At 41.3% G+C, this 14,869-nt stretch overlaps 1 protein-coding gene across 1 annotated transcript; it reads right to left on the reverse strand.

Annotated features, from left to right (window-relative positions):
- Positions 1-68: 68 nt before the first annotated feature.
- On the reverse strand, positions 69-12,612 carry rnf34a (ring finger protein 34a). The gene is made up of 7 exons (XM_056295983.1): positions 12,498-12,612; positions 10,765-10,983; positions 7,875-8,261; positions 7,013-7,066; positions 4,828-5,029; positions 4,453-4,482; positions 69-3,107 (listed from the first exon to the last, which is right to left on the reverse strand). Exons 1-7 carry the CDS (start codon positions 12,501-12,503, stop codon positions 2,920-2,922), a joined length of 1,086 nt encoding a protein of 361 aa, XP_056151958.1. The 5' UTR covers positions 12,504-12,612; the 3' UTR covers positions 69-2,919.
- Between the last annotated feature and the right edge of the window lie 2,257 nt (positions 12,613-14,869).

The raw sequence follows: 14,869 nt of genomic DNA on the forward strand, positions 1-14,869 counted from the left end.
TTCCTCCGTGACACCTCCTTCTTTTGGGTTTAATTAGCTTGCACTTTGTGTGCATTGAGTGGTGTGTTTGAGAACATTTTCTATCATTTCTGTTAACTTATTTCTCTTTGGTATTTATTCATCTATTTGGTAGGTCTTAATTGACATGAGTATCACACAGAAGTGGGGCATGTAATATTTGATTTGAAAACTTTAAGATAATCACATAAGTTATCTTTAAAGTCAATTCAACATCATTTTGCTGTGACTGTTTAAAACTGATTTTTCTCTTCATGCAGTAAACGCCACCTGGCAAACACCTGCCAAACTGGTTTGAAACAAGTGCTCAGAGCTTACCTGCAAAACTGTTTTTGTTTTCTTATGTAACATTATCAGACTAGATGTAGTTTGTGTAAATTTTGGCCCTCCTGGGATGTGTGTAGTGCTGTGATAGCCCTGATACCACCTCAAGTGAGTGTGGTAACAATGTTTATATTTGTAAATTTTAAAACCGATTGCTGATATGTCATTAAAAGTCTATTTCATTTGTACAAGCCATGAGCCGTTCAATGAGAATTCATGATTTTCCCTGGACATTTGTTTCATGGAACCGAATAGATCAGGGCTACAAACAGTCTTGCCACTGGGGATCATGGCACTGCTTTGACTTGTCATGTGCACATGGTTGCACATGCATAATGATATAGCTTGGCGTAATTGGACAGGAATTTAAGTCCTGATGAAGATACGTAATCGATGACTGTTTGCATTTTAGAGTTTCTTCTAATATATCTGTTCATTTTGTTGTGCTAAACCCCATTACTACTTATTTACTGCTACCAATGTCTACTCACTACTACTAAAATGACAATCTACTTATTGCAATGGTCTCCAAAAAGATAAGTGACTTTGATTAAAATCTTTAATTATCAAAATAAAAAGTTTAACTTTCCCAAATACAAAGACCAGACCTTGCACACAATAACACCCTTTCTGAAGGAAAAGTGCAACTTGCTTTAGCTACTGTTGTTGATTGCATGAGACATCGTTTTCTAAAATAGCAGCAATGTTGACTTTTTCAGTACAGTACAGAGTTGTATTGTTTTTAATGGGCAGGACAGGGAGAAAGAAACCCAGGAAATTGGATCACGAAAAGGGGGCAGGGGTTCTTAAATCCAGTGCCATAAAGGCTTATAAAGTCATGCTCTGGTTCTCCAAAGATGGACAGACTTCAGGCAAACCTAAGGACATATTTCAAACCACTTGAAAGGAAGACACAAATCTAGTAATAAACTAACCCAACCCCAGAGACATTTCAATAATTTGATATTACACAATTAAGATCAAATGGAAAAAAAATAGATATGTACATCTCATCGTGATATGGATCAATATATATGCAACTGTACAGCAAGTCTCTTTTTCTATATATTCTCTATAACAGGTGTTAGTAAACTTGTAGCTATATCTTTGAATAGTTCATTCAATATTTTACAACTATGTGAAACAATTCAACTAAAAGCATTAAGACACTTCATTCCACTCCCAATAATATATAATAAAACAGAAAACATTCAGAAAATCACATCCACATTTAATTTGCAAAACACGGAAGATGGCTGAATGAATTAGCACCGGTTTTCTATTTTGTCTCAACAGAAGTGCTGAGAACGAATGTGACAAAGGAGATATTGCTGTTTTGACAGATGTTGTAAAATCACATATGACCTATCTGTATGATATGATACCTGACAGGTACAGACTAGAGGTAGGCTGATTAATCAAAGTTAATTAGATCACGTAGAAACAATTCTAAGTGGTGGATGTAAGCTCTCATTTTTCACAGGTGGCAAAATTAGCTTGTGGAGCCACTTGATTGTGCAGATACTTAGTCATCTAAATTGGTAATATCCCAGACTTGAAATACGGATGGCAAAAATGAAACTCGCCTTTTTTTCCCCTTTGCTGCAAAATATTTGCCCTCAGAGATGTTAAGCGTGTGCTCTCACTGGCCTACAATCAAATCCTCCAGGAGCTTTCTCTACTGTGTCTCCATTTCTATTTCCCCAACTGTCAAAATAAAGGAAAAGATGTATTCCCTTTTCTTTCTTTTTTTTGAGGCGATCAAACAATCAGACAACCTCTAGTATGGACAGGTACTCGTGAATTGGGAGACATACCGCCTCCAACCCCCCATTACTCGGTGAGGTTTACAGTGGATTGTAAGCAGTGGTGTAGCAACACGTGCACAATCTGAAAGTGCTTCCTGGGATAACATGCTAAACAATCAACAGCCACACACTGGCTCACACGGCAGAGAAAAAAAGTGAAAAATATGAAGGGATAACCCGTTATTTGGCACCTAGATCACTCGCCCCCACTCTCGTGCTGTGAAGTTCCGAATGTCTTCATCCTTGATTTTACTAAGATATGTAGTTGTTTGCAGCAAGTGTAAAAAGAAGTGCTGTGCTGAGTACTCTCAGAATGCTAGCTACAGTTCATAGATTTGAGGGCGAGAGGTTCCGCAAGCCAAGATTGCACATAGCTGAGTACCACACATTCTTGTTCAAGTTCAACGCTTGTAAGAAAAGCCAGACAGACATTTAGGAATGAACACATTACACGGATATGTTTAGTTAAGGAATGACTCATAGAAGAGTATAAGTCCAACACTTTTTTTTTTCTGCCATTAATCAAACTGGAAAGTGAAATTCTTGATAAAATAAAAACACATTTCCCATAACATGTATCATTCAATGTGCAAACCATATCAGAATTTGGGGAATACAAACATGGATCACCAACAAATTTAGTCTTTTGGAGTCTAAGGTTGTGAGCTGCATGGTTGGGTGAGGATACAGTTTCAGCCTTGCCAGTGGCAAACCTTCAGAGAGAGATGCTCTTCAGCAGCAGCTGTCAGTGCAGAGCTGTTCAGGTGCATTAGGACTTGAAGACATGCACAGCCCTCACAACGTACTGCCTGCAGATAGGGCAGTCGCTCATCCTCTTACCACACTTGGTGCAGGTGACCATGTGACCGCACTCCAGGAGGACACAGTCAATCACTGCGTCCATGCAGATCCTGCAGAGGTTGTCATCGTGGTTCCTCAGCTGACCCTTCTCACCATCTGCAAGAGAACAAAGACACGGGAGTCTAAGCAGAAAGGTTTACAATGCTGCATCGGGTCACAGAACAAAGAACAATGATGCCATGCAAAGAGGAGGAACAAGGGAGTTACACAATCTTCAGCAACCCAATGACAAAAAATAATAAAAAAAGCAGGCATATCTAATCTCAGTAAGGTCAAGATGGGTGCAAACCAACTCCTGAAAAATGTCACCATATGATTATGGTTTTGTGACAAGGAGTTACCGTGACAAGACACCATCACTGGCAGTATTCTGGGGAAAGACTGAATTAAATGGCCAAGATATTGTGATTCATGAAATGTTAGTTTAAGACATTTAACCCATAAAATTATGTTTGACCTTACAGAAATGCATCTCATGATGGCTGAGGTTTTGATGCAATGTGTTCGTTGCGTGACCATGGGCAAGCAGATATGAAATGCTTAACAGGGCTTCTTCAGTGGAATGACAACGAAAAAAACAAGACAGGGTTAAAACCTAGTATATGGCTGGACCGCGACTACATTTATTTAATGGCTGTTTTTGCATGACTACATTTTTAAAAAATGGCTGTTTTGACTGTGAACAGCTGATGACGTAATAGAAACTTCATGCCGATTCATTTTGAAAGAGCAACAGCCAACGGGGAAACTCCAACTCGGCTGTCTGATGAATGGCGAAACTCCATCACTCACTCACAGACAACCGCATGTGTAGGGCTGCCCCCGCTGTTGTGATCCAGCCAAAAATTAAACAAATTCTCATCTTAAACTCAAAATCTCAAATCTTTTTTCTATATCAAACCATTTTTCTATAATGTTGACTTTCCAACAGAGATATGTACAGGACATACAACCGCCTTGATTAAAACAAAAATCCCTCCGTAAATCAGAAACAATGAGTAACACAGAATCAAATCAGCTGTAGGAGGGTGAAATCACAAATGAGAATACGGGGTACGGGGGTCCTGGATTATGGTGAGTGCAGGGGCTATGGCAGGAAGAGGTGGTGATATGACTCCTGTTGCTAATGGAAGGGCATGTCATAGATGCTTTGTGTGACCAAGTCAACAGGTGGCCAGGAACTTTTAAACCTTACCTCCGATGGCACCATTGCAGACAGGAGTAGGATAGGCCACCACTTTTGTGTGGGAGGAGTAAAGCAAGAGACATTATATCATGAATCTGACCAGAATGAGAACATTCACTGAAGAATGAACCCTGTCGATGTTCAGTTGGGATGGGTGCAGGTACTGCAAACTTAATGACCTATATAATGATGTCAGAAGCACCAAAGCTATTAAAGCACTGAGACTGAACACATACACAGCGGGTGATCTCTTACCTGCAGTTACTGTACTGCTCACGTTTTCCACTGAAAGAAAAGAGAAAAGAAATTGGATTCCTAAAATAACACAAAATTACTCAAGACCTGAATGTTGGGGTTCACCTCCCACTTTGGCAAGACATAATCTTATGTATGCCCAAGTATGAATACACATCATAAATCCAGATTAAATTACTCAGCACTCTGCATCCTCAACTTTCACAAGAGAGCTCATATCTTGTTTCTCCCCGCCAGGAAGATTTTTTTTTTAATATAATTCAGTAATGCAGTGCGGGACATGGGTGGCAGTGTGTTAAGGTGATTCTGAGATGCACCAAACCAACAACAATGGAAACCTAAACAACACTGTGACAGGACTGGTCTGATACCCACATGATTTCCTGTTCTCCTCCGTCTCTCTGTATAATCTGCTGACGCGTTCCACCAGTTCCCACTTCTCACAGCACCCTGAATAGTTGACAAAATTCCTTGCTAAAATCTCCTTCAGGTGCCTCACAGACAGACCCTCAATGTCATCTAGACTAGAGATGTCTGAGAGGGAGGCTCTGGCTCGTCGCCGCGTCAGTGGGCTCACCTGAGAAGGTAGGAACAAGTCAGTGCACATAGTAAAGGACAGCAAACAAACAAACAGACACTCCTGCACAAGAAGCCCTGCACATTTAATTAATTAAAATTACAACGCAAAAAACCCCCCCACTAATTAAAACACAGACCAGCTTCTTTTATTATTTGTTTTTATCCATTTTCCCCCATATATGCCTGTTTCATTATTCTGTACCACTTGCTTACCTCTGGAAAGCTAACTGTGTATCTCCTTGGCTCTCACTTATTACTGTACCGCATTCAAAGAATTTTAGATTTATTTCATAGTTTGGAAAAGTGCTACAGTATGAGCAGCACAATGTTTAAAAAGTTTTTTCCAAGAGGAAGCATTTCTCTACAGAGAAAGATGATTTGAATGGGCTCCTTTACAAAAATTTACCAACAAATCTTTGGAGAAAATAAAATTAAGATTCTATCCAAGAAAACATAAACATTACCATAACATCAACCCTCAATTCAGGAAAAACAAATTTATAGAGGATAGTCTGGGTCGACAAGTATTCCCATACATATTGAAATAATAGTAGAGATGCTGTATTCATCAGTATACTTAGCCCCACCAGGCAATAGCCTGAAGGGGATATTGCATTTGGTTGCATGTGTGTATGTATCTCTCTGCAGCTAGTCTCACAAACTACTGGACCAATTAGCCTAAATTTTGGTGCACAGTTATGACTGTATGATGAAGAACCTCTCATGGTTCAAAACCTTTGAAAAACGTTTGTTCTTGCTATCGCTGCCCCCTCTCTTAATTCACTCTCTAGCTTGCTCAACCAACGCTGCTCTCTGTCGCTGCTCAATCTAATTCAACCATGCATGCAACTCACATCTAAGGTTGACCCAGATCAGGCAGCGACATGATAAAAATGTATTAAAAGAATTTTGATAATCCAAAAAAATGCGTAAATTATAAAGCAACAAATTCCTGAGGTTGCAGTCAAAACAGGAAGTGTTGAATATTCTTGTCAATGCCCGATCTGAGCAAACTGTAGATGGGAGTCATGCATATGCGACCGTAAACGGTTTACCCAGCTTTAATTTATTATGAAAATAAAGACAAGGTTAGACCAAAATAGTCGCATAGCAAACCTTTTCTTTTTGGAAAGTGTAAATTCATATTGGTCGTATTCGTGCGAGGATCCATCTAAGAGGCTGCGCATCCACAGACTGACAGCCAAAATGTTTTAATTAGGTAGATTTTTCTAGCTTGAGCGCTCCACATTAAAACCTTTTTTCCCCAATATTTCCCATTCAATCAACTTGGACGCTGCCCAAGTCTTATAATGGCAGGATAAACACTGGTTTTTCTTTCTGTGTGTGCGTTTATCTGTCCACTGCTAATCTCGCATACTACTGGGCCTGTCCACCTAATAATTTTTGTGCATTTATGACTGTATGATCAAGGACCTCTTCTGGTTGCAGTGATTCAGAACCTTTGAAAAACCTGTTTCATACCAGAATTGAGTGCTAACTCCTCAGCTTGTTTTCTTTCTTTTTTTCTTGCCTAAGTCCGAGCACCAGAGAAGGGGAGAAATGCAGGCAGTGCCTCCTTATTTTCCCTTCTCCCGGTAGGCTAAAAAAGGGGTGGTTTCCTGCCACTTTTAAACACCGGAGAATAGGAGATACATATGCCTGGCAGAGATCTGCACTCTGCTGACTGCACTCCTCTAGCTGGAATAGGGCTTCTGTTTGTACTATAAACCCATAGATGCTAATAATATTCTGTTAATAAAGATTAGCAGAATATAACAGAAAGATACAAGGAAATATGAATAGTGCCATATGAACATGAGAAGAAATTTGTTCAACCTAAGGTAGAGCCTTTAACATTTTTTGATGAAGGCATCATGGAAATACAATGGATTAAAGATTATTCAAAATTAATTTAAACTAAAATTACTGAGACATTTGTTAGACAGTTTAAGTAGTAAATTTAAGATAGAATATAAGTGACCTCAGGAGGGTGGTCCAAGTTGAGGAGGGAGACTGACGTGGCATCACCTATATCCTGCAAGACAACAGCAAACACAGACGTTACTGGATACTATGGGTTCCATTCCTTTGACAAGACAAGCCAGCTAATTGGGGATTAATATTAGTCACTCTTGAACAAGGCCATTGATACCTTGGGAACAACAATGCTTCTTACCTTCCATTCATAGAGGAGCTTACAGCTCCCTAATCAGGGCAAGTACAAGTACAGGTATTTTTAGTGGATCTCAATACTTACAGCTGAGCCGCCTTTTCAGGTCCAGTTGTAATGCTTCTTACAGTTTCTCTTTTCCTCTGTTTCCCCACATAAGGTGCTTTCTGGAATCCTAACCACTTGCTTTTCAACCCGCTGACAACACATATTGTAATAAAGGCACAGTTGAACCGTAAACCTCATTCAACACTTATTTTCTATATACTTGTTTATGGAAGCCCACTACTACAATATTCTACTCAGCCATAGTAGATTCTGTAAACTGATGAAAGTAAAGAGTACCTATTGTGTCCCATGGACACACTTTGTTCTGTTATTTAATTCTCCATCTTTGCCATACTACTCATACCATGAAGAGCCAAAGACCAGTGGGGAACTCTGTTCAAACTGAGCAGAAAACTACCTTTTGTACCCACAGGCTTGTTAATATTTGCCAAACCTTCACTGGCCAACTTGTTTTTTGGGGAACAGAAAAGGAGCAGAATTAGAAAACACCACCTAACGGGTCAGAGCAAACTTTTAACAGCATTTGACTGGTGGTTATTGTCCATCATAAACATGGGTCTGAACCACCTCTGGTCAAAGATGGTCACTGAATGCTCTACTGTACCTGATTGGTATCAGAACTATCACTCCTGCTAAGTGGTTCCTCCTGAGAGGCAGCGAGAGTCGACAGCTCTGAGGCAGATTGGGTGGCAGAGGGGGGCGGCGTATAGAGAGAGTGGGAATTGAGGCTAGCTGTATCTGCATCCCCCTCCTCTTCAGCAGCCTGGTGACACAACACCAGATCCACCAGGTCCTCTTTCTCCCTGCAGGTGTCTGTGGGAATGTTGCGCAGCAGCAGGTACTGGCGCAGGTCCTTGACCCGTAGACGCATGAGCTGGGGTCGCTGGAAGGCAGTTGCCCTTAGCAAGTGGCATGTGGCACATATGCGTAGATTCTCCTGCAGCACGGAGCATAGTGAGCAGAAGCTCTTCTTACAGTCGCAGCAGATATACTGTGGGGAGAAATAAATCATGAATGAGAAACAAAAATGTAAAATAAGAGCTGAGAGTCTGGCAGCATGTACTTCCACTGTGTGTTATTGACATAGATAATCCAAGCTTCATCCAAGCTGTATGGAGGAAGAAAAAAAAAACTAAAATTCTCCATGTGCTGTTTATTTTGTAGACCAATAGTGGAATATAACAGAAATGTAAAAAAATAAAGACACAAAAAAGTCCTGGTAGCAGATCAATGTCAGCCAACCATTACTGCATTTTTCAATCCTCCACATCTGCTCTACCTCTCCAGGCACAGAGGCAGAAGGCAGCTCAATTCTTTCAAGTGACTAACATCAAACAGTAATTCATGCAAGATGTGAGATTAAATTCTCCATAGGTGTGGTGAGTGAGTGAGTGAGTGAGTGAGTGAGTGAGTGAGTGAGTGAGTGAGTGAGTGAGTGAGTGAGTGAGTGAGTGAGTGAGTGATGCACAGGGTTCAGACAGCAGGAATAGAATGAGATCCTGTACTTCAATCAGTAAAACGAAATTGCATAAATGTATGTTTCCCATTTGCCTTTACAACTTATCTGGTACAGTGCCTTTGTCAATAAGCCTCAGGTGGGAGGAATCCTGTTTGACCTTTTTTTCTGCTGCAATATTGTACTGTTTAAATTATGAAAAACATAGGCCAGCATAACACAAATATCTCATGATTTAATAGTACCTTCAAGTGCTCACTGGAAAAATCATATTTATCGTATTTATGAGTTATGAATTCCCCCTTGAAGTCATAATTATCAGTGGGAAATATCAATGATACCCGGTTTTCAGTTGTCACCAGTTGATGGTAGCACAATAATATATGCTAGGCCTATTTCATTATTCTCTTATAGAGTATTTGAACTGCATGGGGAGAGCCCTGCCAATAAATAAACAAATAGGCCAATTAACAAATGAGACGGAATAATTTGTAAATTAAACAGTGAAAACAGGGGGCACCCCAGTAGCTCACCTGGTAGAGCGCGTACCACATAAGGCTGAATCCTTACTGCAGCGGCCTGGATTCGAATCCGGCCCAGGCCCTTTGCTGCATGTCATCCCCTGCCTTTCCTGTCTCTCTCGCTACTATTGCTATTGAATAAAGGCGGTAAATGCCAAAAAATCTTTTAACAAAAAAAGTGAAAACAAACATATACCTAATGCACATTCTCTGCTCTCCCTTCTGCTATAGATGCAGAGAGCAACTTTTACAGCATTTGCTTTTTGTAACTATAACACCCATAGAAAATAAAACAGTCTCGAAGATGGTCATTTTCATTGATATCAAGTTGCCTGATATTTCCAGCCAAAGCACCTGAACGTCAGTCAAGTTGTATGTACAACTTCGTCAGAAACGCGTGCTTCCGATAAGCACTTGAATGCATGATCATTTTTTACACAGGCATTTAGAGGACATATCAGATGACATAAGGGTGTCGCAAAACAACTGACTCTGAATGTCACTAAAATAATATAATTTGAACAATTACTTTGGGTTAGTGAGTCACATTTAGGGACAGTTGACAAGATTGGCTCTAAAATAGCTTAGGCTATAGAAGTCCTCTATATAACATTTATTATGCAGAGTACATACATACATACATTAATAAACAATTAATCTGAGGTGATGATAACTGAAGGTTACACTTGAAATAAAAGGGGATTTTACTTTCATAAGCGAGTTCTTTGAAACTCTCTCTTTAGCACTATCAAGGAACAGGTATTCTAACTATGTTGCAAGAAACAGCTTGATCAAAACAAAAAAAAAAAAACAAGAAACTCAAAACAGCAGTAATAAACTGACACTTTGTTTGCCAAGATTATGAACCCCATATACAACCCAAGCAAAAGCTGACCTATTTTTTTCTCAGTTACTTTGAAGAAATATGAAATATGAGGTTATTATCCATCCATCCATCCATTACCCAAACTGCTTATCCTGCTCTCAGGGTCACGGGCAGGGGTGGCTAACCATGTGCCATGGAGAGCCATGTGTATGCAGGTTTTCTTTCCAACCCGACTCCACACCAGGTGATTTCCCCGATACATTCTTCCTCTTTGGTTGAAGGTTGCTAATCAGTGAAATCATCTGATGTGGACTCTGGCTAGAATGAAAACCTGCATACACACGGCTCTCCATGGCACATGGTTAGCCACCACTGGTCGCGGGGATGCTGGAGCCTATCCCAGCAGTCACTGGGCAGCAGGCGGGGAGACACCCTGGACAATCTAGTGCTTTGTTCTTAAAACTCTAAATGTATATTATACGAAGATATCGCCTAATATTTCTGTTCCCAAGTAAATAAGCCAACTATTTATGTTCGAGTGGTTTAATCTCATCCCCATGATCTGAGGCAGCTAGATCATCAAACAGACAGGTAAAGCAACCACCCAAACCTCACATGCCCTTTTTGCTTCTCCTCTACTCAGACACCCAAACATCTTCGCTTGATTACCACAAAACATAAAGCAACCTACCTTCCTTCTAAAGACTGAGAAGGCCTGGCCACAGGCCTTGCATACAGAACTGGGAGTCCCTGAGGTTGTAGGCGGGTATGTTGAGTATCCCGCACTGGGGGCAAATCGGAAGGGTCCAGCACCACCTCCAAATCCTGGCTGCTGGCCTCTAACTGCCCCTGTGCCCATGACTTCGTTCAGCAAACCACAGCATGAAGTCCACATGGACGAGGCTCCAGCCTGACATTCACAAAACATACCCATGATTAAACCTCATTTTTGGTTAAGTTGATCATTTTTAATTTCCTTATTGTGTGCTTATCTAACAGTCACCATCAAGAATAGCAACTGTCTTCAAGTCTGCTTGTCTACCTTAAGCAAGCACAGCAGCAACAGTGCTTGAAACGTGCTGCGCTTTACTGAAGTGCACATAGGTTACAGCACATCTGATCATCTAAAAATAGGGTGGCCATAGAAAGTCACTTCGATACTGGGGACAAATGTCTATTAAGGCGCAATTCCAGTATGTTGCAAAATAGCTAAGGTTTTACTAGGTTTTTAATATAGAAACAAGTCTTGCTTTTCTTTCTTTGTGTGAAGCAGAAATTAGTGGAGTCTACCTTTTTACCTGTCATTGATTATGGTGATGTGTTGTATGTGAATGCCTCTTCTCACTGTCTTCACATGCTGGACAGCATGTATCTTGGGGCTCTGAGATTCGTTACAAATTGTGGCTCTCTTACCACTGCATTATACTCAAAAGTGAATTGGCCTGCTTTATATACACGCAGCCTCAGTCATTGGTATGTTTTAATTTACAAAGCCATTCTTGGCAAAATTCATACTTATTTATCTTCTTTTAAACGTGAAATATGGAAATTACAATCTCTGTTCTCAGGATATTTTGCCTTTCGTTGTTCCCAAAGTCTGAACTGAACTGGGAAAGAAAGCTTAGGTTTTCTGCACCCGCTGCTTGGAACAATCTACAGACTGATCTTAAACTTCAAAACATGCGCTTTGGGTGTCTAGAACCGCGCTATATAAATGTAATTATTATCATTATTATTAACCCTGAACGATTTTAAAACTATGGTGACATCTACTGAGTCCAGGCTGTCTGTGTGCAAACGTTTTATCTGATCATGTTAATGTTACTCAAATCCATGTGCTTTTATGTTAATTTTTTTTGTTGAAACTGTGTTGCTGCTATTCTTGGCCAGGTCTCCCTTGTAAGAGATCTTTGATCTCAATGGGACAAACCTGGTTAAATAAAGGCTAAAAAAAAAACAACAACACATGACCTCGTGTTGAAACTGACTATTTCTGAAAACATTTAAAGCATTTGCCGAGAGATAAGGAGAGCAAAATAATCACAATTCATCCAGACAGGTGGGGTAACAACCCGAAATCTCTAACACTGGTGGGGAAAAAAACAACACTCACTGTAATATTTGCCTTGTGCTACAGCTGTTCTGACGCTAACACAATAAGGACAAACATGACCCGACAATCCACAATGAGCGCGAATGTGCCTGATTCAGATTTAACCCATTCTTACTGTCAACCCGATGTCTACTCACGGTTGTCAGAACTGCTGGCTTATACCACCATTTTTTCCAACTTGCTAGCTAGCTAGCTAATGCTAATGTCCAATACTACAAACGAAGCTGGTTGGCTACGCTAGCTAGCTAGCGAACTCAATCGGCTTAGCAGTGTTAAAACTGGAATTTATAAACTAATAAACAAAACTGTACCTTCATTGCAACTCCGGCGTGTGTAATGCAAAATAATAATCTGATAGTCCAAACATTGCAACAAGGGGTCTGACTTCTGTAGCCTTTACTCTCCGGACGTGTGTCTTCTGTACCCAACGAGCAGATCTACTGGTCTGACGGGAGGCAGCGGCGTTCTGCCGCTGGGTGTGTTGCACTGCTGGTGACATAATGTACAGTCTACCAATCACCACACCGAGCACATTGCGTTTCTGTGATTTCTTATGCCTCCTCTAATTCATGGGCGGGGAGTATATCTAGCTTAATTTATTTGGGATATATTTTATCGTTACACGAGGGATGAGTGTTTACTTTTTTATGACAGAATGATACACAATGAGCTCAAAAAATCGCGCATGTTTCTAAAGAAATGTCATGTAACAACCCCTAATAATAATAACTACTACTACTACTACTACCGGCTGCTCCCATTAGGGGTCGCCACAGCGGATCGTCCGTTTCCATTCCTTCCTGTCTTCTGCATCTTCCTCTTCAGCCATAGCAGAGACAGTAGGAAAAAGACCGAGACAACAACAGAAATGGAAGAGAAAACAACCAGTTTGGAAGGTGACACTTGAGAAGGAGATTAGGAAACTGCGGAGACAACTATCACTCCTGAGTGAAGTCGAGAAAAAGGAAACAACTGGAATGAAAGCTCAATATCAAACAGAAGAATGATATGCCAATAGTCAAAGAAATGCTGAAACAACAGATCCAAACAAAGGCACAGAGACTCGGGAGATTCGACAAGAGATGCAAGTTCTTTGGGTAAAACAAGATCTCCAAAGAAGATGCCAAAAAAAATCTATCGTGAGCTGAGCAAGAAGAAGATAGACGTCAACGAACCACCTACAATCCAAGAAGTCGGGGAGTTCTGGCGTAAGATCTGGAAGAGCAACAAAAGACACTGAGGGAGCTACATGGATCCAGCAACAACAGGATCAGTACAAACACATACAGCACCAAGAATGGTCAGACATCAACACCACTGAGACCACTGCTGCCACCAACAAGACCAACAACTGGAAGGCACCAAGGATAGACAGAATTGCCAACTTCTGGATCAAGAACCTGCCCAGCATCCACGAAAACCTCGCATGGGCCTACAATGATATCATCAAGAATCCAAAGAAATATCCCAAATGGCTCACATGGGGAACCACGTACCTGCTCGCGAAGACAGAAGGGGACACAGAACCCAAAGAATTACAGACCCATCACCTGCCTACCAACAATGTACAAGATCATCACCTCCATCATCGCAGAGAGGACCTATAGCTTCCTCGACAAAAACAACTTGTTACCAGCAGAACAGAAGGGATGTAAGAAAGGTAGCTACGGATGCAAGGACCAGCTACTCATCAATAAAGCCATATTGCAAGAGGGGAAATCGAAGAAAAAGAACTTGTCGACAGCATGGATTGACTACAGGAAGGCATTTGACAGCGTGCTACACTCCTGGATAGAGAAGAGCCTCAAGATCTACAGAGTCTGCCCAACAACTGTCAAATCCATCACGGAGAGCATTAAGACCTGGAAGACCACCCTGAATCTCCATCATGCAGAGGGGTCGTTAACATCAAGACCGATCAACATCAGAAGCGGAATCGTCCATGGGGACTCACTGGACTCACATCTGCGCAATCCAGAAGATCGCCCTACTTGGAACAGCCCACATATTACGAAGAGTACTGTCAATCAAGTGACAGGAAACATGAAAGAAACAATAATAATATTAATAATACGTGATACAACCCATAGCAATAATAATACTGTAAACTACTAATAAGACACGTTAGTCCCTAGCCAACGGGTCTGACCATTTAGCCGAGCGGTTAGTGATGTTGCCTTGTGACGCAGTACGCCCCGTATCGAATCCCGCACCCGGCAAGAACATAACCGGTTACATTGGTGGCAGCGGTGGGATCCGGAAGTGTGCAGATCCTCAGAAGTCTCGTCGGAGCGCGGGAATAACAAGGGCGCGCTTCCGGGGACGGTGACGATTGTAAACTAATAATGGGACACGTTAGTCCCTAGCTAACGGATCTGACCCTTTAGCCGAGCGGTTAGTGATGTTGCCTTGTGGTGCCGTACACCTCGTATCGAATCCCGCATCGGGCAAGAAAATAACCGGTTACAATACTGTCATCTCTACTAGCATATTACGGCATGCCACAATCGGGTGTTGAACATTATACTGTAACGTGCATGGATAAGAAGACACGTTGGCCGCTGGCTGGCGGGTCTGACCCTTTAGTCGAGCGGTTAGCGATGCCTCCTGCGGTGCGGGCGATACGGGTTTGCTTCCCGGCCGCGGCAATTCCTGTGGTTGCGTTGTCCCCCGAATTCGCTAC

The sequence above is a fragment of the Lampris incognitus genome, chromosome 1 (assembly GCF_029633865.1).
Source record: "Lampris incognitus isolate fLamInc1 chromosome 1, fLamInc1.hap2, whole genome shotgun sequence".
In the NCBI taxonomy this organism is placed as follows: Eukaryota; Metazoa; Chordata; class Actinopteri; order Lampriformes; family Lampridae; genus Lampris; species Lampris incognitus.

Bases quoted from the DNA above. Each gene is read 5' to 3' on its own strand.
- rnf34a (XM_056295983.1), bottom strand. The intron at 8,262-10,764 runs GTAGGTTGCTTT...TTCTCCCCACAG, and splicing joins TCTCAGTCTTTAGAAGGAAG to TATATCTGCTGCGACTGTAA. The intron at 7,067-7,874 runs GTACAGTAGAGC...GTTGTCTTGCAG, and splicing joins ATAGTTCTGATACCAATCAG to GATATAGGTGATGCCACGTC.